This window comes from Balaenoptera physalus (assembly GCF_965194825.1).
Source record: "Balaenoptera physalus genome assembly, chromosome: 3".
Taxonomy (NCBI): domain Eukaryota; kingdom Metazoa; phylum Chordata; class Mammalia; order Artiodactyla; family Balaenopteridae; genus Balaenoptera; species Balaenoptera physalus.
Window position 1 is genome coordinate 118,286,943 of NC_138890.1, and position 26,440 is coordinate 118,313,382.

General features: G+C 36.3%; 1 protein-coding gene across 3 annotated transcripts in view; it reads left to right on the plus strand.

Moving 5' to 3' along the window:
• The window catches only part of CERT1 (ceramide transporter 1), a gene marked incomplete at its 5' end in the record, with an annotated part of 129,271 nt that overhangs the window by 16,224 nt on the left and 86,607 nt on the right, over positions 1–26,440 (plus strand). For all 3 annotated transcript variants that reach the window (XM_082457259.1, XM_082457258.1, XM_082457257.1), the window contains one exon: positions 22,126–22,242. In XM_082457259.1, the coding sequence (XP_082313385.1) occupies positions 22,126–22,242 (117 nt within the window). The remainder of the gene's footprint in view (positions 1–22,125; positions 22,243–26,440) is intronic.

A 26,440-nucleotide genomic window follows, 5' to 3' on the forward strand; every position in this document is an offset into this window, starting at 1 on the left:
TCCAGAATGTGATATAAATGGAATCATACAGTATGCAGCTCTTTGTGTCTGGCTTTTCATTTAGTGTAATGCTTTTGAGAGTCATCTGTGTTGTTACATGTATCCCTAACTTACTCCTTTTTATTACCGAGTACTGTTCCACAGTATATATGCACCAAAGTTTGTTTATCCATTCACCACCTGATAGATTTATGTTTCCAGTTTTGGGCTACCATAAGTAAGGCTGCTAAACATTCAAGTACAGGTCTTTGTGTAAATGTTTTATTTCTCTTGGGCAGATACCTAGGAATGGGATTGCTGGGTCCTATGGTAAGTGTATGTTTAACTTTATAAGAAACTGCCAGAGACTTCCCTTCACCTTCCAATGCAGGGGGTGTGGGTTTGATCCCTGGTCGGGGAACTAGATCCCACATGCCTTGAGGCCAAAAAACAAAACATAAAACAGAAGCAATATTGTAACAAATTCAATAAAGATTTTAAAAATTGTGCACATCAAAAAAAAAAGAAATCTTTTTTTTTAATTGGGGTATAATTGTTTTACAATGTTATGTTAGTTTCTACTGTACAGTGAAGTAGAGTTCCCTGTGCTATACAGCAGGTTCTTTTTTTTTTAATAACAACTATTTATTTATTTATTTATTTTTTGGCTGCATTGGGTCTTTGTTGCTGCACATGGGTTTTCTCCAGTTGCAGTGAGCGGGGGCTACTCTTTGTTGCGGTGTGCGGGCTTCAGTAGTTGTGGCACGTGGGCTCAGTAGTTATAGCTCTCAGACTCTAGAGCGCAGGCTCAGTAGTTGTGGCACACGGGCTTAGTTGCTCTGTGGCATGTGGGATCTTCCCGGACCAGGGCTCGAACCTGCCTCCCCTGCATTGGCAAATGGATTCTTAACCACTGCACCACAAGGGAAGTCCCTGTGCAGCAGGTTCTTCTTAGTTATCTATTTTATACATATTAGTGTGTACATGTCAATCCCAATCTCCCAATTTATCGCACCCCCCGCCCCCCTCTTTCCCACCTTGGTGTCCATACATTTGTTCTCTACAGCTGTGTCTCTATTTCCTTTTTTTTTTTAAAAAAGAAAGAAACTGCTAAACTGTTTTCCAAAGTGGCAGTACCATTTTATATTTCTACCAACAGTGTATGAGAATTCCAGTTGCTCAACATTTTTGTCAGTACCTGTTTTTTGGGTTTTTTGTTTGTTTTGTTTTTTATCTTAACATTCTAGTAGGTGTGTAGTGATATCTCATTGTGGTTTCAATTTGCATTTTCCTAATGACTAATGATGTTGTACATCTTTTCATCTGCTTTTTATTTATATCTCTTTGATGGTATGTCTGTTCAAATCTTTTGTTTCTTTTCATCTTCTTAATATTGAGTTATGAAAGTTCTTTATATATTCCAGATACCATTATTTCAGACATGTATTTGGCAAATATTTTCTGCCAACCTAACAGACTGATTTTTGTCACTGTTATTAGAAAATAAATTACATTTGAATGTATATTTTGCTGAATTTTTGTTCTGAATTTTTGGGAACCTTTGGAGCTTATTTATTTCCCAGAGTAGTTTCCAACGATATCAGCACTATTATTAGTTCTTTTCTTAGGTTATTTATATGGAGGCAACATTTCTCACAATTTTTTTAATTTTAATTTTTTAGTTTGGGTCTACAGTGGCACACTGCCATTTAATTAAAGTGACAAAACTTTAGATTTAAAGTTACAAGCTGACAGCTCATCATGTAGTGATTTCACGAGGGAAGTTGGTATTACTGTTGAGTTTCTTCCTTGGAGTGAGTGCTGTGTAGGCTTGATCTCTGTCCTTTCTTCATATAAGGAAGGAAACCATAGCTGATAAAAAGAATGAGATACGCTCTTAGTCTCCAAGTAGAGATATATGTTATGCAACAATTACTTCTTTTAAAAATATATGTTTTCACTAGTGAGGATTTATCACTTAAAAGAGAAAAAGATCATTTATAAATTGATTATAAGGAATCAAGAGACCAAGAAGTCATGACCAGTTGAAGCTCATCCAGAAATTAAGGTGGTCTCTAAAGTGATAATGTCTTGAGGGTGGGAGATCGGGTTGGGTAATAATTTTTGAAAACTTATGTATAAACCCAATTTCATAAAGTGAGGTTTGCTCCTGTTATGAAGGACTTCAAGTGGTTTCATTTGGCTTTTAAAAAATTAGGAAGTTCATCCAGGTAAAGATTCATCTATTCTATCTCCTTGCCCATAAAAAGAATAGTAAAGTGGTAAAAAGTTTTTTAATCCCAAAAGGGAGAAAAGTGAGGAGACAATAGAAGACAGAATTTTAGAAGCTGGAAAACATGGACAGGTACTAAGTGAGTTTGTGGATCTGAGAAATCCAACTCCTAAGCTATGAGTTGGGAATGCTGTGAACTAGATTTACATCACAACTATATAATACTTCAGCAGTACCAGATACCTCTTGAAATAAGAATTGGGAGTGGAAGTTGTAAATAAGGAAGATGAGTCAAATATCAGTTAAAGAAACAATCACATCCCCAGATTTTTCTCCCCCAGCTGTGGGCAGTTGGGTGATTGACCCATCCCTAACCTGACAAAAGATGGTGTATTATTCTTTTAGGGTGGATAAAATAGTGATCTCTGGGCTGGAGAGTGGGGAAATAGGCACTAGAAAAAAATTGAGAGCAAGGAATAGAGGGTGATTAAGTATACTGACTGAATACTGAAACCTCCCTCCATCCCATCCCACTCCTGTTCCCCACTTTGTTCCCCAAACACTAGCTAACAAACTTTCACCCTCAGGGCAGGAGGTTGCTGGAGTCTTTTCTAGAGAATCCAGCCAGCTCAAGAGGAAAGACCTAATGATAGCATTAGAGCGTCCCCAACAAAGTAGACCAACTACATTATCCCACAGTGAAGCCCATCTTTGATTAAACTATCCATAGCCTTACAGCTTCCCATCAGTTTTTAGATCCCCCACTTTTAAAAATGAACAAACAGTCAACAACTACCAGGCATGTGAGGAAAGTTTTCAGTATGAAAGAGATGAAGAGAATAAATGCAATACTAGGCAATAAATTACTCAAATATTCCGCAAAAATAAGAAAATTTGTTAGTATTCTCAAAGAGCTAAGAGTATTTGGAATCATTAAATCAAAAAGTATACTATTGGGACTTCTCTGGTGGTGCAGCAGTTAAGAATCTGCCTGCCAATGTAGGGGACATGGGTTCGATCTCTGGTCCAGGAAGATCCCACATGCCGCGGAGCAACTAAGCCATGCGCCACAACTACTGAACCTGTGCTCTAGAGACCGTGAGCCACAACTACTGAGCCCACGTGCCACAACTACTGAAACCCATGCACCTAAAGCCCAAGCTCCACAACAAAAGAAACCACTGCAGTGAGAAGCCCGCGCACTGCAACAAAGAGTAGCCCCTGCTCGACTCAACTAGAGAAAGCCTGTGTGCAGCAACAAAGACCCAACGCAACCAAAAAAAAAAAAAAATTAAAGTATACTATAAAAAAGGAAGAAGAATGTATGCATCCTTTTGAATTACAGTTGCACCCTGATATTCATTGCAGCACTACTTACAATAGCCAGGACATGGAAGCAGCCTAAATGTTCTTCACTAGAGGAATGGATAAAGAAGATGTGGTACATATATACAGTGGAATATTACTCAGCCATAAAAAGGAACAAAATAGTGACATTTACAGAGACGTGGATGGATCTAGAGACTGTCATACAGAGTGAAGTAAGTCAGAAAGAGAAAACAAATATCATATGATATCACTTATATGTGGAATCTAGAAAAATGGTAGAGATGAGCGTATTTGCAAAGTAGAAATAGAGTCACAGATGTAGAGAACAAACTTATGGTTACCAAGGGGAAAAGGGGGGATGGGATGAATTGGGAGATTGGGATTGACATATATACACTACTATGTATAAAATAGATAACTAATGAGAACCTAGTGTATATAGCACAGGGAACTCTACTCAGTGCTGTGTGGTGACCTAAATGGGAAGGAAATCTAAAAAAGAATGGATATATGTATACGTATGACTGATTTACTTTGCTGTACAGAAAGAAACTAACATGACATTGTAAAGCAACTATACTCCAATAAAAGTTAATAATAAAAGAGTTAAGGAGTTCTCACAGATATAGAGAACAGACTGGTGGTTGCCTCCGAGGAGGGGGGTGGTGGAGGCATGGATTGAGAGTTTGGGATTAGCAGATGCAAACTATTATATAGGATGGATTAACAACCAGGTCCTACCATATAGCATAGGTAACTATATTCAGTATCCTGTAATAAACCATAATGGAAAAGAATATGAAAAAGAATATGTGTGTGTGTGTATATATATATGTATATATATATATACACACACACACACATACGTGTATAACTGAATCACTGCTGTACAGCAGGAATTAACAGATTGTAAATCAACTATACTTCAATAGAATAAATTTTTTAAAAAAGGATAAAAAAGAGCTGTTAGAAATTATAAATATGGTCGCGGTGATGGAAAAAAATTGGAAGGGTCAGAAGGTAGAATTATAGTCATTTCCCAAAAAAGTAGAAAAAAGAAAAAAAGATAGTGAATAGGAGAAAAGACAAAATTAAAGGAATCATCCAAGAGTTTTGAGATTTGAACAATGGGAGCTTCAGGAAGAGAGAACAGAGAAGAAAAGAATCATCAATGCAAGAATGCGAGAAAAATTTATGAAAATAGAGGACATGAATTTTCACACTGAAAGGGCCAAGGAGGGGCCAACATAACAGATGGAAAAAAAAAATCATAAAAGAAACATTTTGAGGTGAGTCAGACCACTGAGAAGAAAGAAGATCCTGAATGCTTCAGAGGGAAAAAAATACAGACCACAGCAAAGGATAAGGATTCAAAGTAACTGTGGACTTCTCAAGAACAGCCCTGGAAGCTAAAATGCAATAGGCCATGCCTTCCTTCTTCTGAAGAAATATTTTCGACTCTGAATTCTGTATCCAGCCAAACCACTAAGGAAGTATAAGGGCAGATAAAAGCATTTTAAAATATGAAGGTCTTAAAAAATTTACTTCTTGTGGTTTTTTAAAAATGTTTTATATTAGAGATACATAATTAGATCTCTGAAGATGGAGTGATATGTTTTGAATTTGCTTCAGAATAATGCATTTAGTGAGGTGTGAATTTGTGAGGGTATAGAGGAAACAAGAATGACTACGAGTTAGTAGCTGTTGAAGCTGAATAGTGGTATGTGGGGGTCGTTCTTTATTTTTGCGTATGTTTGAAAATTCTCATAATAAGTAAGAAACACACATTTTACATTCTTCTGGAAAATGTGCCATTTCAAAACAAGGAAGTATTAAATAAGAGGAACACAGGCAGAGGATGTTGTTCTCCAAGTGTGATATCCAGGCCAGTAGCATCAGTATCAGCTGTGGACTTGTTAGAAATACAAATTCTCAGGTCCCACCTCAGACCTAATGAATAAGCTCTGGTTATGAGGTCCAGCATTCTGTCGTAACAGACTCTCCAGATGATTCTGATGCGTGCTAAAGTTTAGAACCACTCTCCTAAAGCAAGAAGACTAGCTGTGCTCAAGAAGAGAATGGACATGACTGGTGGTTTATTCCATCTGATTTTCTTAAGTGCTTCTTCACTGGACCTTGATAGTTGATCTGACATTTAGATTAATCAAGTGGTTATATATAAAGGCAGAGAAATTGCTATTAGTTGTGCTATTATTGCTAGCAATCTGAATGTGTGTAAAAGGTTCAGACTTTGGGAAACTGTTAAGGTTAGTGATTGTCTCAGAAATGGAATAGTTAGTTATAAGGAGAAGAGATGAACATCCTCTACATCAACCTGGCTGTTTGTCTAACTGGCACCTTGACATTCTCTGCTAACATTGCCCATTGACTTCTGTGTTTACCTAGAATAAAATGTCTTTTTCCTCCTCCATTATCGAACACCTGTCTTTCCTCTGGGCTCAGTCTAAACCACAACTTTTCAAAGAACCACTCCTCGTCTTTTTGTCTTAACTATAAGATTTTTAGAAAAGAAACATGGACTGAGTGGCAGTTATGTGGTAAGCATTGTGCTAGGTATTTTGCACGTCAACTCCTTTGATAGTCATAATACTCTCCTTATATATAACCAAATAAATATTACCTTATATTGTATATTTAACCTTTTCATATATGTGCTTTTATCTTGTTTTGTGCCTTTGATTCTTATTATAGGAGAAATAGTAATTGCCCACTCCTACTTCAAGGTGGAAGGATTTCCATTAGCCCAGTGGTTCCCAAACATTAAGTGTTCATGTAGAATCATCTAGAAAACTTGTTAAAAACAGATTCCTGTTGTATTTGCAAGTTCTGTGAAAAAGTAAATCTGTTTTGGAAGAGACATGAATATTTTCAAGTTATTAAGTTGTTATTACTATTTAGAAGACTTGGAAAGAATCAGTTTTCAGAGCTAAGTTAAGGTCATTAAAATGTACTTTGATCATAAAGCAGTCACAATCAAATAAATTGTGGTAAAGTTTTATAACATACCAGTAGTGTTATCATTACAAACATATAGTGTATTTGGGACTCTGCCATCACATTAGTTTGAACAGAAGTTCCTTTACGGGATTATGATTTCTAGTGTCTAGCATAATGCCTTTATAAAAGCCTGTCAGTTAAATAAGAGCAAATCTTTGTATTTCTGTTATGGATTTGATTTTCATAAACTGTTAGATGTTATTCAGAATTATTGAAGAAGATGACTGGAGCTAAATAAAGTTATTTTTGGCCAAGATATATTTAAGGTAGAGTGCAACATATCAAAAGATGTTTATTTATATTAATTTACTTACTATGAAATAGTATAGTTTTATCATAATAGGAAATGTGCATGGATGCAAAAGTTTGCTTTTTATGATTCTTGGGACAGGTTCGTTTTTTAGTTGTAGACCATTACCAATAAAATTCCATTACAAGTCCACAAGGGATTTGCAAACATGGTGGGAAAGGATTACAACTTTATTTTCACTAACTTTTAAGTGAAATTTATCATTTTCTTTAATTATTAATGTAGACAAAAATCACAGTAATATTGCCAGTATCTGTGACTTTTTTACCAACAGAAATTACAGGTAGTGTCACATGGCATTACGTGTATTGCAGATATCTCAGAATATCACTACCTATCACTAGATATTAATTTAAATATAATGTGAGTCACAAATGCAAGCCACATGTGTAATTAAAAACTTTCTAGTAGCCACATTAAGAATGATTAATTTATATTTTATTTAACTTTATATATCCAAAATATTATCGTCCTAATTTATAGTCATAAAAATTATTACTGAGATGTTTTATTTTATGCCAAGTCTTCAAAATCCAGTGTGTATTTTCACTTACAACACATCTCAGTTCAAATTCGTCACACATGGCTAATGACCACTGTATTGGACAGCACGCATGTTAAAGCATATTAAAAATGAAGAAATTGGGGGCTGCCTGGTTCATGGTCTAGTAAAAATTGAAAGGGTTTTGTTTATTCAGAAATTCTCAAAATTGTGGTAAAAATAAGAGACAAACTACCCAGAGGGTATATCAAGTCAATATGTTAAATGAAAAAAGTTGAATTGAATAATGAATACTTATAATTCGCTTTCCTATATATTTTCCTGAAGATTTGCAAATTAGGTTTACAAATAAAAACAGAAGAAATCTTGGGGAAGATAATATGCAGTTGGGGGCCATGAAGTTAATCAGAGTGACTTTGCCTGGGAATCTGTTATCAGGGTCTGCTCTTTTAAACTAACATATATTTGTTAAGAAGGTTTTGTTATTTTAGCATCTTTTATTGTAGGGTAATCTGGGAAGGTTTCTCTGGCAAAGTATTACTGTATTTTAGTGAGTTTGATGCCACTAAATTCATGATGCACCATTATTTTATATGCCACATTGCCAATTCTAGTTGATATCAATTGTAAGATTTGTCCTTATTTCAGAGATTTTAAAAGGGGTAGTTTTTATAATGGGTGAAATGGGGTATTTGAATAGAAAATTCAAGGAGGAAAAGGAATAAGGGGATAGGTGACTGGGAAAGGAGCAGCAGTTGTAAAGGCCCTCCTGGGCCACTTGAAGGAATTCTAAGGAGGCCTGTATGGCTGGAGTGGAGTAGACAAGGGGGAAAGTAGTAGGAAAAGAAGGCAGAGAGGTTGTGGGACCTGACCATGTAGGCTTGTAGGTCATTATAAGTACTTTGGCTTTCATGCTGAGTGACATGGGAAGTTATTGGAGGCTTGAGCAGAGGAGTGATTTGATCCTTGTAACAGGATCACTTTTGGCTGCTGTGTTAAGAATAAATTGTAGGAGGCAGGAATGGAAGCAGGAAAATAAAATCAGGCAGCTGTAGGAGGCTATTGCAAGTAATCCAGATGAGAGACAATGGTGGCTTGGACCAGAGTAGCATTGGTGAAGATTATGAGAAATGGTTGGATTCCAGATTTATTTTGAAGGTAGAGCAGACAAGATTTGCAGATTTGCTGATGGATTCCTTATGAGGTGTGAGGAAAATGAGGAGTCAGATGACTTCAGGTCTAAGCAACTAGTAGTTACCATTTACAGAAATGTGGAAGGAAGCCTGCAAGAGAAGTTTAGGGAGGCAAATCAGCTGATCAGTTTTGGATATGTTGAGCTGCCTCTTAGGCATTCAAGAGAAGATGGAGGAGGCAATTAACTAAAAGTCAGGGTATCAGGGAAGAGGGCCTGTTTGGAGTTACAAGTTGTATATGTTTGTGTGTGCATGGATGTGCATGTGTGATATGTGTGTGTGTGTGTAAATTTATCTTTTAGTCCTCACATCATTGATCTCTTCAGAATTCCTTTTTTTTTTTCCCCCTGGCGTGTTTAGTCTTTGATTTTAACGTTAGAAGTTTTCTCAAATATTTGATGACATTGGTTCCCCTTAACAATGAGATGTAAGGAGAGATTAAGCAGCTGGCTGTCCGCATAGTACAGGGATATCAGCTCAGTGCTATGAGACCACCTAGAGGGGTGAGATAGGAAGGGTGGGAGGGAGACACAAGAGGGAGGACATATGGAGACACAAGAGGGAGGAGATATGTATATGTATAGCTGATTCACTTTGTTGTAAAGCAGAAACTAACACACCATAGTAAAACAATTATACTCCAATAAAGATGTTAAAAAAAAAAAAAGCAGCTGGCTGTCAGAGGGGACTGTTGTGAGTAGAGAAAGGGTAGAGTTGACTACTTGTATCTTTTTATGTAACCTTTATTTTGAAATAATTTCATACAGAAAGGTTGTAAGAGTAATGTAGATAACTCGCATAAACACCTAGATTCACCAGTATTTTAACATTACAACATTTCTTTCATCATTCTTTCCCTCTACACACGTACACATGCACACACACTTTTTTCTGGGTCATTTGAGAATACGTTGCATACATCATGCTTCTTTTCCCCTTAATACTTTAGTGTGTAATTTCCAAAAGAAAAGATATGCTCTTACTAAGTATGTAATTTGGCTGTCAAATTTGGGAAGTTTTATATAATACCTTTTTCTAATTTACAGTCTACATTTATCACTTGTTCCAACAGTTTCCTTTATAGCATATTTTTTCCTTTCAGTACAGAATCCAGTCCAGAGTATATATTGCATTTAGTTGTCATGTCTCTTGGTTTATTTTAATCTGGAGCCGTTCCTTAGTCTTTCTTTGTCTGGCATGACATTCATATTTTTGAAAAATACAGGCCAGTTATTTCATAGAATGTTATTCATTTGGGGTTTATCTTATAGTTTTCATGATTAGATTCAGGTTGTGCATCCCTGGCAAAATACTACTAAAATGATGTGATGTCCTTCTCAGGGTATCACATCAGAGGCATATGTTTCTGTTTGCCTCTCATATGTGATGTTAATTTCAATCATCCAGTCAAGGGATTGTCCAGTTTTTCTGTTTATAGTGACTGTTTTTCTCCTTGAAATTAGAATGTAAGCTCCCTGGGAAGACATTTTAAGACCATGTAAAAATCCTGTTCATCAGAATTTTCCCTTTTTGATTTAGCGACCATTTATGATGCCTGCCCCACCCAATCGTTTCTATAATGATTGCAAAATAGAGATTTTCCAGCTCTATAAACCCCTTCCACATTTATCAGTCAGCATTCTACTGTTTCGTTTTTGTTTTTTAAAAACCCTCTCTTTTTGTCCTATTTGTTAATAGAATGGACTCATATATTCCTGAATTATTCAGTGAGCTACTGAATTATTCAATCCACTGCTGTACTTATGTATTTTGATGAACAAATTGCCCTTGATTTGGGTAATTGAAGTCCCTTAGAGTTGATTCTTTGGTCCTTTTGACATTCCCCCCATGACCACCTCCCCATCTCCAAAAGCACTTCCTTACTTTTAGGCTCAAGATTTTCCAAGTTCATTGTGTACCTTACCTGTTCCAGTCCTGGAATCAGCCATCTCTCTAGAAGCCTTGATTGCTTTGGGTAGGCAATGGTATCAGATTGGGGTGGGAGTGGGGGTCTTATTATTCAGTATAGACTTTGCCTTAATCTTCCTTCCTGTTTTAAATATTGCATCCTTTTTTTCAGCTTTCCTTGATTGCTGTTAGTTTAAGGGTTCCTTTAGTTCAACATACCCAAATAGAAAACCTCTAATCTTCTGCTAGAGGGATAATTTGGCTATTTTTAGAGATGGTATCTAGGCAGACTAATTGTTTGTTTCTTATAATCAGTCTTTCTGTTTGTAGCTTCAGAGGAACCTGGAGCTCCAAATTACTGATTCTCATTCTTTTATTCTTTCTGCCCTTCTGTGGCACAAATAAGCTTGCTACTTAGCCTGTCCTCCCCCAGCGCTGTACACTTAGATGAGGCTGGTTCAGGGAGTTCTAAAAGAGTATGGAGACTGGAACTGACTGCCACCGCCAGAGCTAAGGACCTTTGGTGGGCAGATGTTGAGGGGAAGCAGTAGACAAAGAAAAGCACATGTTTTTTCTACCTTCTTCTTGGCTGCCAGACTCCGTCTAGCATATTGCCCATATTGGGAGAACCTAACAAAGGAGGCTAGCAGGGGAGAAATGTAGTTTGCAGCATCCCAGTCCAGTAGCACAAAACAGTATAGAAGGGTGGATTTAAAAAAACAATAGGCTAGGGCTTCCCTGGTGGCGCAGTGGTTGAGAATCTGCCTGCCAATGCAGGGGACACGGGTTCGAGCCCTGGTCTGGGAAGATCCCACATGCCGCGGAGCAACTAGGCCCGTGAGCCACAACTACTGAGCTTGCGCGTCTGGAGCCTGTGCTCTTCAACGAGAGAGGCCGCGATAATGAGAGGCCCGCGCACCGCGATGAAGAGTGGCCCCCGCTCGCCACAACTAGAGAAAGCCCTCGCACAGAAACGAAGACCCAGCACAGCCAAAAATAAATAAATAAATTAAAAAAAAAAAAACAAAAAAAAAACAATAGGCTAATAAGCGGCATGCTCTTTCAAAATCTCCTCTCTGCTTTTGAAGAATGCCCTACCATGAGTCAGAGTAGGTTTCCCACATGAATCTGCAAAAGCCTGATACTCAATTTTCCCTCCCACCCCAGTATCCCTCCACCCCCTGAACTCCCCTTAGTTAATATGGACATATGAATTAGGCTGAACCAATCAGACTCTGTTACACTACCTTCCCTTACACCTACCCCTCCTTGTCTCCCTTAGCTCTACCTTGATTGTGGAGCAGAATCATATGGAGAAGCAGAGACAAGTTTTTCTTCTGTTGATGCTGGCAACTGCAGCATCCAGTCTTTGGTGGCAGCAGTGCCAGTAGTGGCTCACAAGGTCCTGAAGAGGAAGCAGCCCTGTCTATATAGCTGGCACCCACAGTGCAATCTCAGCTGGGGTTCTCTTGCCTAATCTCCCCTGGTTCCTTTCCATTTCTGATCTCATTTATTCATATTTCTTAACAATGTAAGTTGTCTGATACCTTCTAAATAAATTCCTTTGCTTCTTGAGTAAGAATCATTTTCTGTTGCTTATAATTTAGAGTACTGATTGATTTATTTTGTTTGAATCTGATAGGATTTGACTATTTCCTTGTTAAAGAAGATTTAACATTTAGTCATTTAGTATTTATTTGTAAAAACGAGTTAGATGCTCTGCTTGGATAATTTAAAGTCTTTGACTTTAATCTCAGTGTTGGACAGATTATTTGGCAATGAGTAGAATAAGGGTCAAATCTTCATTATAGTGGTGGCACTGGGTGGCTAAAACCTCAACAGGAAAACCAGGCAGCGTCTTTCACCAGCAGAACCTGGGAAAGGTACCTGGTACAACCAGGGCTGCTGGAGAATGAGGGAACCCCACAGAAGAGAAGCCAAGAAGGGGAACTCAGAATTGTGTGTATAAACTCTGCCCAAGTCTCTGGCTGACTCCTGAACCATGCATGCGTGAGGCAGTTGGAAAGCAGTCTGAAGTGTTGCCTGAGTGACTGCTACCATGGCAGAGACTTGGGGGAGCTAAAACTCCTTTAAAGAAAACTGCCATTTTTTTAGCTGTAAGGACCAAAAGGGGCCCAGTTAATAAAATAATCTGGAAAAATGGAGCCAAAGAAGGGGAACCCCAGATTCTGAGTATAACACTCTGCCCAAATTTGTACCTGACCCCTCAGCAATGTGTATGCAGGCAGGACTGAAAGCTTTCTGAACTGAGGTCCTAGATGCTGCCCCTTAAACATACAACAGAATTGGCCATTTGAGTCTAAGCAAAAAATTGCCCGCTAAAACAAAAACTGTATTTTTCAGAGTAATATAACAGAATCCAGAGTTTACAACCTAACATTCGCAATGTCCAAGATCAACTCAAAATTACTCAACATACAAAGAGCCAGGAAATTGCAGCATGTTCTCAAGGGAAAAGACATGAACGAATGCAAAATTCAAGATGAATTAGATGTTGGAATTATCTGACAAAGATTTTAAAGTAACTTTTATATAATTATTTGAGGTAAAAGAAAATATGCTTGTAATGAATGAAAAGATAGGCAGTTTCAGCAGAGACAAAGAAAATATATAAAAGAACCAATGGGACTTTTAGAACTGAAAAGAATGATATCTGAAATGAAAAACATTCACTGTATAGGATCTATAGTAGATAAAGATGACAGAAAATCAGGATTTTGAATTTAGAGCAAAAGAAGTCATTCTTATCAGTAGAGGTTTTGAGGTTTTTATGTTTGTTTTTAAATGAACAGAACCTTAGGGATCTCTAGGGCAATTTCTAATTAAATGGGTTTTACGAGTCTCAAGAGAGAGAAAAGAGGGTAAAAATTTTTTTGAAGAAATTATAGTAAAAAGCTTACCAAATTTGGTGAAAAATATAAATTTACAGATTCAAGAAGCTTAACAAACACGAAACAGGATAATCTTAGTAATCATAGTCAAACTGTAAAAACCAAAGTTAAAAAATTTTGCAAGTAGCCAGAGAGAAATAACACACATATTGGGGGAAGTGATTCAAATTACCATACACTTCTCATTAGAAGCCATAGAGGCTAGAAGATACAACGTGTTGAAAGAAGAAACTTTCCATTCAGAATTCTGTATTCAATGAAAATATCCTTTAAAAATGAAATGAAATAAAGATGTTTTCAGATAAAGGAAAATTAAGAGAACCTGTTGTGGGCGGACCTGCATTACAAGAAATGCTGAAGGAAGTTTTTCATACTGAAGGGAAATACACCAAAGGCAAACTCATATCTTTAGGAACTAATGAAGGGCATCAGAAAAAATAAATATATGGGTAAATACAAGATTATATTTTTCCCTCTTACTTCTTTTAAGATACAAAAAATGTGAATAAACCAATGTCTAAAAAAACTGAATTTGTTGATCCCCCCCCCCACCAAGAAAACACACCCATATAATTTCACCAGTATATTCTTTTCATATATTCAAAGAAATAATCCCAATCTTTGCAAACTCTTTACAACACACATTATGTGGGCAGCATAACCATGACACCTAGGCTTGTCAAAGACATCGCAAGAATATAGAATTACATCTCTGTATCTCTGGTAGACATAAATACTGTATTCCTTTACAGAATATTAGCAAATCAAATCCAATAGTATATAAAAAGGACCAAGTTGGGTTTATTTCAGAAATGCAAGGTTAATATAATTTTATTAAATCAGTCATTTTAGCTAACTATATTAACAAACTAAAGACAAATTCATAACAAATTTCGGTAGAGGGAGACAGACAAGAAAAGAGAACTGTTTGACAAAATTCAATACTCCTTTAGATTGAAAATAAAAATTCTTAGGGAACTAGAAATAGAAATAACATCAACCTAATGAAGGGCATCCACAAAAACCCACAGCTGACATCATGCTTAATGGTGATATATTATGCCTTTCCCCTAAGATTAAATGGAGTGTTTTTTTATTTATTATTTTTTAAAATTTATTTATTTATTTATTTATTTTATTTTTGGCTGTGTTGGGTCTCCGTTGCTGTGCATGGGCTTTCTCTAGTTGCGGTGAGTGGGGGCCACTCTTCATTGCGGTGCGCGGGCCTCTCACTGTCGCGGCCTCTCTTGTTGCGGAGCACAGGCTCCAGACACGCAGGCTCAGTAGTTGTGGCTCACGGGCCCTGTTGCTCCGCGGCATGTGGGATCTTCCCAGACCAGGGCTCGAACCCGTGTCCCCTGCATTGGCAGGCGGATTCTCAACCACTGCGCCACCAGGGAAGCCCTCCGCTAAGATTAAAGATAGGGCAAGGATGTCTGCCCTTAGCACTTCTGTTTAACATTGTACTGGACATCCTGGTCATTTCAGTAAGGGAAGAAAAAAGATATAAAAGGGCATAAAGGTCAGAAAGGCTGAAGTAAAACTATTTGCAGATGACATCATTGTTCTATAGATCAGTGGTCCCCAACCTTTTTTGCACCAGGGACAGGTTTTGTGGAAGACAGTTTTTCCATGGATGGGAGGGAGGGGAGGATGGTTTCGAGATGATTTAAGCCCATTACATTTATTATGCACTTTATTTCTGTTATTATTACATTGTAATATATAATGAAATAATTATACAACTCACCATAATGCAGAATCAGTGGGAGCCCTGAGCTTGTTTTCACTTGCCACTCACTGATGGGGTTTTGATAAGAGTCTGCAAGCAATTGATTTACTATGGTCTCTGTGCAGTCAAACCTCTCTGCTAATGATAATCTGTATTTGCAGCCGCTCCCCAGCGCTAGCATCACTGCCTCAGCTCCCCCTCAGATCATCAGGCATTAGATTCTCATAAGCAGCGCGCAGCCTAGATCCCTTGCATGCGCAGTTCACAGTAGGGTTTGTGCTCCTATGAGAATCTAAGGCCACCACTGGTCTGACAGGAGGTGGAGCTCAGGCGGTAATGCAAGTGATGTGGAGCGGCTGTAAATACAGATGAAACTTTGCTCGCTTGCCCGCCCCTCACCTCCTGCTGTGCAGCCCAGTTTCTAACAGGCCAAGAACCAGTACCAGTCCGTGGCCCAGGGGTTGGGGACCCCTGCTGTAGATTCCTTCAGATTTATTAGGTAAACAGCTTTTAGAACTACTAAGTGAATTTTGCAAGATTGTAGAATATAAGGTTACTATACGATTATGAAATGTGTTATCATATGCTATAAGCAAACTGAATTTTTAAAGCAATTTCACATACAGTAGCATAAAAAAATACTTTAGGAATCAGTCTAACATTGTATACTGTACTTTGTACACTGTAAACTGCAAACTGTGTGAGCTTGTCAAGATAAAGAAGACCTAAATAATTGGAGAGAGATTATGCCCATAGATTAGAAGGCTCAGAATTAAGATATCACATCTTACCACATTAATCTATAGAAAATCTAAGATATTAATGCAATTGGTACTAAAATTTGTCTGGAAATATGTATTATGTAATGCAAAGTGCCTAGGCTAGCCAAAGCAGTTTTTAAAGAGTATAGTTTGAGGACTTAACGCTACATTATTTCAAGACTTACTATTAAGCAACAATAATCAAAACAGTGTTATTGGAGTAAGAATAGTCATTTAGATCAATGGAACAGAATAGAGAGTCCATAATTAAGCCAAGCAAGGATGTGGAGTAACTAGACTTTGATAGACTGCTGGTGAGAATGTAAAATGGTGCAGCTACTTTTGGCATTTCCTTAAAGTTAACTGTATACCTATTTTATGAGTCAGCCAGCCCATTCCTAGGTCAAAAGAGGAGAAAATTTATGCCCAAAGACATGAATTTTCACAAAAAATTTATTCAGAATACCAAAACCTGTAAATAGTTGTCCAACAACAGGTGTGAATAAATAAGTAAAATATGTTACATCCAGCATAATTTACTCAGCAATAAAAAAAATGAGCTATAAGACAACAGCAATATGAATGAATCTCAAAATTGTTATACTGAGTAAAAACAGTATATACTATCTGATTCAATTTATGTAAATTTAGAAAAAATGAAAACTAATATACAGTGAAAGAAAGCAGATCTTTGGTTTCTGGAAGCTGGTGACAGAGGAAGAGATGTTCTGCAGAAAAGCATGAGAAATCCTTGGGGGGTTATGGAAATGAAAACATTTCCATCTTGACTGTGGCAGTGATTTCATGGTTATATACAAGTGAAAAAACCATTGAATTGTACTATTTGTTTATTTATTTATTTATTTATTTTCTGGCCATGCTGCGCGGCATGTAGCATCTTAGATCCCCAACCAGGGATCAGACCCGCGCCCCCTGCATTGGGATTGTGGAATCTTAACCGCCGGACTGCCAGGGAAGTCCTGAATTGTACACTTTAAATGGAAAAGTTTATTGTACATTAATTATATGCCAATAAAGTTTTATTAAAAATTTGGTTGACTTTCTTTGAATTTCTAGGTAAATCTTCCTACAGTTTTTCCACTGAGTTTAACTTTTTAGATAATGTTTTCATTCTGCTTTTCTCCCACTAGAGCAGTCCTTTCTAAAGCATCCTGTTATACTGTTCTAATCCAGACTTTTCTGTTTTCTGCATAATTCTGCTGCTGGCATTTTCCTTAGTATCCTCCTGGGAAGTCCCTTTGCTACTTCTTTTCTTGGATCTCAATTGCCTCTTACTTCTCTTGGTTATTCCTTCATTTTGGTGAAACGTATCTTCCAGTTCTGAAAGGTGATTATTTCTTCATCTTCACGGTTTAGAATTTTCGTACTGATTAAGGGCCTGAGTAGGAAACCCTTAAATATTATTACTATATGCCTTTTCTCTTGGATTACTTAGTTTTCCTATAGAAGGAAATATAGGAATCTTCCTTACAGGCAGAAGGAGATAGAATGAGCAAGCATGGGTGCAAGCCTTCTGGGAGTCAAGTAAGGGAAGGAATCCTTTAATATGAACACTTTTCCTTAACTGCTTTTTTCCTTTTCTCCTGCTGTGGAGGAATGTCCCTTCTTCTTATACCTAATACCATCTCTCTGAGAGGTGGGGCCTCTAATGTTACTGCACAGAGGGATGGGCAAGTGGGGTTCCAGGGGTCTAGTTGCACCTCTTAATGACTTTTGATCAGTTCTGTTTTCAGCTCTCCCCATGCCTTTATCTTTAGGACTACTTGATGCCTCCAATACAAATTGGCTTCTTTTGTCTTCTTTTCCCTTGTAGATGTTTACTTTTCAGCATTTTCAGGCCTGCTAATAAGTCAGTTGTCACATTCCAACTTTAAATTTTGTTCCTAACTTTTTTTCTTCTTCTTCTTCGTGGATTTATGCCTCTTTTGTTCCTATAAGATTATTTTGATAGATAGTGGATGTTGTGACATGTGTTAAAGCCTTAATTCTCACTGTGATGGTAATTTGGAGGTGAGGCCTTTGGGACATAATTGGGTTCAGATGAGGTCATGAGAGTAAAGCCCCCATGGTGAAACTGGTGCCTTTATGAGGGGATGAAGAGACCAGAGACCTGTCTCTGCTCCATATGAGGACGCACCTAGAAGGCAGCCATCTGTAAACCAGGAAGAGGGCCCTCACTGAGGGCCCTCCCATGCTGACACCCTGATCTTGGACTTCCAACCTCCAGAACTGTGAGAAATTTCTGTTGTTAAAGCTACCCAGTCTATGGTATTTTTGTTATAGTGGCCCTAAGAACTAACAAGACAGACAAAGAATGGATATAAATGCCATTTCACCTTTTGGTATATTTTTCGTCCTTAACAGTGAATGTTGACATGATAAAGGATGAGGCCCACCTACATTTTCCTTTATGTAGTTGGCTTTCTTCCATAGCATGCATTGTCATTCTCAGTGGGGACTGATATTTGGTTCTTGGGAAAGTGAAATAATCTTAGATATTACAATATCTAAGTGGCCTTCCAGGAAAAACCTACTGGACGACAAAATCTTAATTCTTACTGTTTAATTTCTCTCACTAAAGAGAATTTATTTTTCTTGGGGTGGGGGGTGATAATGCAAAAAGCTTGAGAAACATTGTTCCTATAGCATTTTCTTTATTCTTAAATAAACTGATTTCACAGAATGAGTCTTCAGATTGATTTTTCCTGCGCATAGTATGTCTGATCTGTAACTTGAATATTTTATTTAAAGAAAAGGTAGTATCCTCGAATTTTTTGTTACACTTGTTACATTTTCCCCTTTGAAAACACCAGTTAAATCATTTGCTTGACCTCCTTCTTCACTCAGTATTATATTTCTTTCACTTTGTGTTTTTCTCAGGTCTGTTCACCATGCCCCTTTTAGCTTTGTTTGCTTTTTATTGCTGCTTCTGAGGTGTTCAACTCATTTCTTTTTTCTTAGCTGTATTAGCTTACTTTTCATTGCCTGCTGCTTTATCTCATCTTTAAAGTTTATGGTTTGTTTGTTTTTTTTCCTGAAGATAGCTCATGTCATCTCTTACAATCGACCACCTCTTGTAGTTTTCATCTACTTTTGGCCTTTATACCTTATTTCTTTCCTTCTAATAATCGTCTGTCAGGGCTAGGACTAGGATGAGACCAGTGAGGGGCTAACCTCAGTTGTAAAATGTAAGAGAGCATCAAAAAACTCAGTAATCAAGATAAATATTATTTTAATGCATATTTTTTGGAGTAATGCATAAGGAACAAAACAATGAAATTCTAAATAAAGACAAGATCAGTTGTGTTTGAATGAAGCAGTCCATCTATAGTAGTTCCCCCACCCCACCCTTTATCAGCAGTTTTGATTTCTGCAGTTTTAGTTACCTTCAAGGTCTGAAAGTATTAAATGGAAAATTCCAGAAATAAACAATTCATAAGTTTTAAATTGCATGTTATTTTGAGTAGCATAATGAAATCTCTTGCAGGCTGCTCTGTCCCTACCAGGGCGTGGCTCATTCCTTCGTCCAGTATATCCATGCTGTATATACTTCCTGCTCATTAATACCTGTATAGGAAAATACATAGTACAGTTGACCCTTGAACAACAAGGGTTTGAACTGCACAGGTCCACTTATACTCGGAATTTTTTCAATAGTAAATACTACTTACAGTACTACCCAATCCAAGAGTGGTTGAATCCAAGGTTGGTGAGCCCCAGATGCAGAGGACTGACTGTAAGACACTTGGGCTTTCTACTGTGCAGAGGGTCCACATCCCTAATCCCAGTATTGTTCAAGGGTCAGCTGTATCTATAGGGTTTGGTACTATCCGTGGTTTCAGGTATCCACTGTGGGTCTTGGAATGTATTCCTCTTAGGTAAAAGGAGACTGTTGTATTATGTGTTTAAGGGGGTTGTGTGTGTGTGTTGAGACACGATGTCAGCTTTATTGTCTAGACTTTGGTTTATCCCCCTAAACACACCTCAACAAATCTGTCATGTCTTTTGCCTTGTAGACTTAGCTTCCTACACTTCTTCACTTTTTAGGGATTCAAGCCTTCTGTGTTATTCACAAACTCCCTATCACCTGAAAATTGGTACATCTCTCTTCTCTGCCACCTATCCCTCAGATTGTTGACGGTAGAAATGGCTACTTTGTGTACACTTTCTGTCAACTCCATCTCTTTCAGCAGATATTGAGATATTGCATCTCATAAATGTATGACATTCAAATGAAATTTTCAAATTCTTTAATTCTAGATTTGTAGACTATCATTTTATTCCATTCCTATGTATAACTTTATCTATTAAAAACTTAAAGTTCTCCATATATCGAAACTTTGAAACATAGGGAGAAGAAATCATAATTGATATACTTAACAGATTTAGTAATGGCAAAGTTTACTTATGTTGATTTCAGGTTTTATTAAGTCACTCACACCCAGAGAAGGCTTAATAGCAGGTTCCTGTTTTTAGGAATATTTAAAATGTGGCATTGGACTCTCTGGAAGATTGTGAGGAAATTTTGAAGGTATAAAAGCTGGAACAAGTATTTGCTGGAGAAACTAGGAAATTTCTAACTATAGGCGGCCCTCCATATCCGCTGGCTCAGCATCTGCAGATAAGGAGGGCTGACTGTGCTGAGCCATTTTATATAAGGGACTTAGGCATCTGAAAGTCTGGTATCCGAGGGGAGTCCTTGAAACAGTCCCCTGCAAAAAACAAGGGACGACTGTTAAATGTATTACTTCTTTTTATTTTGTAAAGCTTTAATGAGAATATTGAACATAATATAAAATATAAAACATTTTCAGGAATAGTCACTAGAAATATAATAATCATTATGAAGTAAAAGTTTAAAAACCTTTGTGCTTTTTAGAACAGTAGACTGATCAGATAAATTGTTTACTTAGTTCTTCAGATAGTATATATGCTTCCCTTCCTCCAAGAAGCTTTTCTCAATAACTGGATTCCACTCTTAAAATTTATGAATATTTGGCTTTCAGTTAAATTTATAGTCATTATATTTATGAGTGTTAAATGTTGTCTTTTGTGTATTTCTGTGTTCATAATTATTGAAGCGGGGTATGCATTGTCTTGTTTTGTCCTTTTTCTTCTCTATAGCACACTCTCTCACTGTAGTCCTAACTATGATGCCCAGCACATAGTGATTCAGAAAGTTTAACTTGTATCCTTTAGCCAGTCAGAACCATGAATTGTTGTCTTAATCTTAAAAGAGAAATTGTTTCATAAGCTAAAGACATTGTGGAATTATCTCATATTGTTTTTGTTAAACTGATAAGGAGATAAAAGATTGATGCTGTCAAAGGGGGGACAGAGTAAATACAATATGTAGATTGTGTTCAGCAAATAAGTTTATTGTTACATTGACCAGAGAGGATTCTCTGTCCTCTAAGGCTAAGATTGTTCACAGGAGAGGAAATTGATTGTGCTTTATCCAGTAGAAGAAGAGGTCGTATTTGTGAAATAGATCCTGTCATATTTGAACTTGTTCACTGGGGGAAAAACAAGTATATAAAATATTTCTTTTATATATTCTTATGAAGAATGTGAAACACTGAACCAAATAGTTGACATTTTTACTAATTGTTTACATTTTGATGGAAGCAGTTTCCTCTAGCTATCTGACATAGGTCTGATGTAAAGTTCATTTTATTTTTGCTTTTCACTGGAAGCTCTCCTGGCTGTTGCGAGCAAAGATGTGTAAAAACCTAGAAGTTAATTTGAAATACTTGGGAGGAACTGTTAATGTTATAAAAATATCTTGTTTATCAAATTAATGAAATAAAACTATTGATGATGAGAATTTACTTTTGAATAATGGAGGCAGGAAAAAATTAGTAAATGTCTTTCATAAAACTTACTTTGGCCCTTTTTAAAATTGTGCTTTCAGTAGTATTCTCACTAGTTAAACTAACTCGAAGTATTTGATGAAAAATATCTCTTTTTTTTTTTTTAATATGTTTGTAGTTTATGTGTCAACTCATTTGTAGGAATAGTGAATGAAACTTAGTTTTCGGTAACTATGCCCTTGTTGTGCTCTTTATCTGAAATATCTTCAAAAAAAGTTATTTGAGTAGAAAAATAAAAGAATAACAAGACTCTCCCACCAGCCAGAATGGGTATGTTCATGTTTTTGCTGTAGGGTGTAGCACTTCTAAGAATATAATTAACTTTGCTTTTTATTTTCTCCTTTTTCTCCACAGCCTCATGATTTTGATGAATGTCGCTTTGATATTAGTGTAAATGATAGTGTTTGGTATCTTCGTGCTCAGGATCCAGATCACAGACAGCAGTGGATAGATGCCATTGAACAGCACAAGGTGGGTCTCCAATGTTTACCTGTCTGTAGAGACCTAGGCAAGAGACTGGTGGTAACTCCTTTAAAATAATTTTGAGATGTATATATGTTCCTGAAAAGTTGAACATGATTTGGGTGGTAAAGATTAAAGTGGTACAGATGTAAATTTTTGAAATAATTTTATTTCTAACATTTGAGTTACACTAAGGGAATTTTCTATGATAAATATTTTTAATTGTTAATTAAAACAACATATGCCCTTTTATATAAAACAAATTTGGTTTTTATATTTAGGGTTTGCTTCATAGTGAATGCCTTTTATATGATCTGGATAAAAGGATTCTTAAAATAACATCAAATTTTAAAATCCTAATATTTGAAAGCTTCAGCGTTAATTTTTGTTGTCATTTGTAACCATTTGGGTGTATTCTTAGTATAAACATTTGTAAATTGTTAAATTTTTGTAAATGTGAAGTTTTCTAATAAACCTTGAGAAAGTCTTTCTTACATAAATGTATAAGCCATATTCTTGTAAAGCTAGTTTTTGACTTCTGCTATGAATAATTGGTAAGTAGACTAAAGAAATACATGATACTAATAAGTATGCATTATTAGCTAATTCAGTATATCATGGTAAAACAAGGAATAGGGAAAGTTATAAATTCACCATGCCACTCCTGATTGTGGCTTAAGAAAACTTTGGACTTGTTCATATACTTGTCTGTACTTGTTCATTTGGGTTTCACAGAGTTTAGTTGAAACACCTGTTTTGGTTATTTAACAGGCACAAAACGTGTACACACACAAACACAACAAGAAAAACCAGTCTGGCCTGGGATACTACAGGCACATTCTTCTTGATATTGATCATGCATTGGCTTTTATTTCTTGATTATGAATTTTTCCCAGCCTAAAGAAATCTGACTGTGTAATGCTTTCTTTTTCTCCTTGTTTTAGCTTTAGAGTTATATTGCTTTAAAACATTTTGTGAATCTTAGTTATCTTGATATTATTACCTCAGAAAACAGTCTAAAAATGAGAAACAGTTTTCTATTATTTAAAAGAGATGAGCCGATAGCTAAAACATGGAAGCAACGTAAATGTCCATCAATAGATGAGTGGATAAAGAAGATGTGGTATATATATATAATGGAATATTACTCAGCCATAAAAAGAATGAAATATTGCCATTTGCAGCAATATGGATGGACCTAGAGATAATCATACTAAGCGAAGGAAGTCAGATAGAGGAAGACAAATATTATATCACTTATATGTGAAATCTAAAAAGAAGATACAAATGAACTTATTTATAAAACACAGACTCACAGACATAGAAAACAACTTATGGTTACCAATGGGGAAAGGAGAGGGGGAGGAATAAATTAGGAGTATGAGATTAACAAATACATACCACTGTATATAAAATAAACAACAAGGATTTACTGTATAGCACTGGGAACTATATTCAGTATCTTGTAATAACCTATAATGGAAAAGAATCTGAAGCTGTATACCTGAATTAACACAATATTGTAAATCAACTATAGTTAAATAAAAATTTAAAACAAAAATAAATAAATAAAAGAGAGATGAGCTAGAATTCCATAATCTCAGTGCTTTGGAGCTGGGCTTACCTGGATACAAGACACTGCAGCCTCCGCCATGTATGACATATGTGACCTTGCCTGACAATTCACTTCTTCTAAATGTGTTTAAGAACACACAAAATAATATATGTAAGGTTACTTACCGGAGTGGCTGATACATTTTCCCATTTATGACATAGTGGAAAAAGAAAGGGTTTTGGGAGTCACAACTAAATTCACTAAAATTATACCATGTTTTTTATGGATGAAGAGTTCTACACTCAATGAGAGTTGCTAAATGTGCATATAAGGAGAGTGGCCTATTTTGTGTAGTTAATCAGGGCCAGCCCTCTTACTAGTGATTAAAGACATTATTAAGTAGAACTAATTTATATGTTTGTAACTGAGATGACCTTTAAAGGCTTAATCAGTTGATTTAGATTATAGGGCTAGCTTTCTCTGTTTTAATTAAGCATATTTTATTTTGCTCATTCTTCTTGGTAAAGCTGATTCAGGAATCTTTGCAGGTTCTCGTTTTATTTTTTCTCCTTGGATGTAGAATGATGCATAAAGCATATATTTGTTCCATATCATTGATTTCTTTGCACCCTTGAATAATGGATAGGATATAATCTTTGGGTCTCCCTCAGAGTATTGTGACTTAATGCTCGATAACAGATTTTTGGTCAATTTAAGTTCTTAGACAATAGATTCAACAGCAGTGTTCCAGATACATTGTATAAACTTTCTGATTTCTAAATATGGTTTATTCATAGACAAGGAGAAATCATTGTTAATTGTTATTCTTATTAATGCTTATTAAATTTTAATGTAAAACATGTGATATGTACCAATTAAACAACATATCAGTGAAAATTTAAATTGAATTTGAATTCTAAAAATAAATTGAGTTCTTAAACTAACATAGGAGGGAGAAAATTCAAGTGCTATCACCAAACATAACCAGCAAAGTTTTCTTTTTTTTTTTTTCCCCCCCATAGACCAGGAACAGGGAGGTAGTGAGGAGGTGTATCCTGATTCATTCTTCAAAATCACTTAAGACTATTAATGTGGAACCTAAGTTTAGTAATTTTACTATTTAAGCAAGCATTCTTATATTGATATTCAAAATTAAAATCAAATTGTTAAGGCATGATGATGATGATGATGATGATAGGAGCTACTGTTTATTGAGGGTCACCAAGTACTAATTATTGTATTATGTACTTCATGTACTTTATTTTCTGTCTACTATCCTGAGAGGTGAGGGAAATATTGTTTTACAGACAAGGAAACAGGCTTAGATTAAACTTAAGTAACTTGCCAGAGATTATACTACTTTTTGGCTAGTGGATACTTAGGATTCAATTTTATGTTGATTGTGCTTTCTATCAGTTACCATTGGCAGAATGTTTGAAAATAATTCCCATAGGTTCACCTCCTGCAGGTTAGAGTGTGTCATCTGAGTTCTGCTACCATATATATACAAGATAAATATGAACACATCTTCCTGCCCATGGATTGCTGTAACGTTTTATTGTAGTGTTTAAGCACTGGATACTGGTGCCTGACACATACGGGATTAAATCCTGGCACTATTACATAATCGCTGTGTGACCTTGGTAGATTACTTTAAGGAGAAGAGATGACATAATGCAGTGTATACCCCCCCCACATCTCCCCCCAAAAAACACAAAAAACAAACAAGCAAGCAAAATAACCAAGTTGTGATAAATCAAGAATATTGTATAATATTGTGTAATATTCCCATCATTCCACCTCACTCACTTCAATTCAGAGTTACTTCCATGGCACCACCTGTCCTTATGATGGCCAGACAGGACACTTGGAACAGCGGACCTGTCTTTTTCTCTTCTGATGTCATCAGATAGTCCCTCATTGCCTTGCTATTAGGCCTTTGTTAGGGCTTCACTGATAGGATTTAGCTGGAGAAATTGGAGGTTTCTATTCTTTTCTTTCCAGGAAGCTGTTATCTTCATTATAATAACCTTTATATATCAGTCAGTTTCACATACATACATACATACCAGGAGTTCTAAATATTTTATAGAACCTCTTCAACAATAATAATATGGTAGAGGTGATGATGATAACAAACATTTTTGAGGATTACAGTGTGCCAGATATAGTGATAAACACTATATACACTTTATCTCATTTTACTCTCACAGTCTTATGAGGTTAACATTATTGTTCTGTTTTTACAGATTAGGAAATTGAGACATAGAGAGGTTAAATAATTTGTCCAAGGTTAAACTGCTAATGAGTGAAGGAGCCAGCATTCAGACCCAGGTCTGTATGACCTGAGAACCAGAGCTTTTGTCCAGCAAGCACTTCTGCCAATCCTATAAGTATGTATTCATGGGAAATATATTTTGTTGACTTAACTCATGGGCTTCTTCAATCACAAGGTTCTCATATTTTTTATATGTTCTTCATATCTCTAGTGTTTGTTTTGGACCATAAACTCCTTAAAGGCTCAGGGTTACAACTTCTATGTAGGAATTAGCAAAGCATTGGACACATAAATTTTCCAGTTGAAATAATTTACAGTATTGGAAAACAGATTTTATGAGGGAAATTTGTAATTTTTGGAGGTTTTTTTTTTTC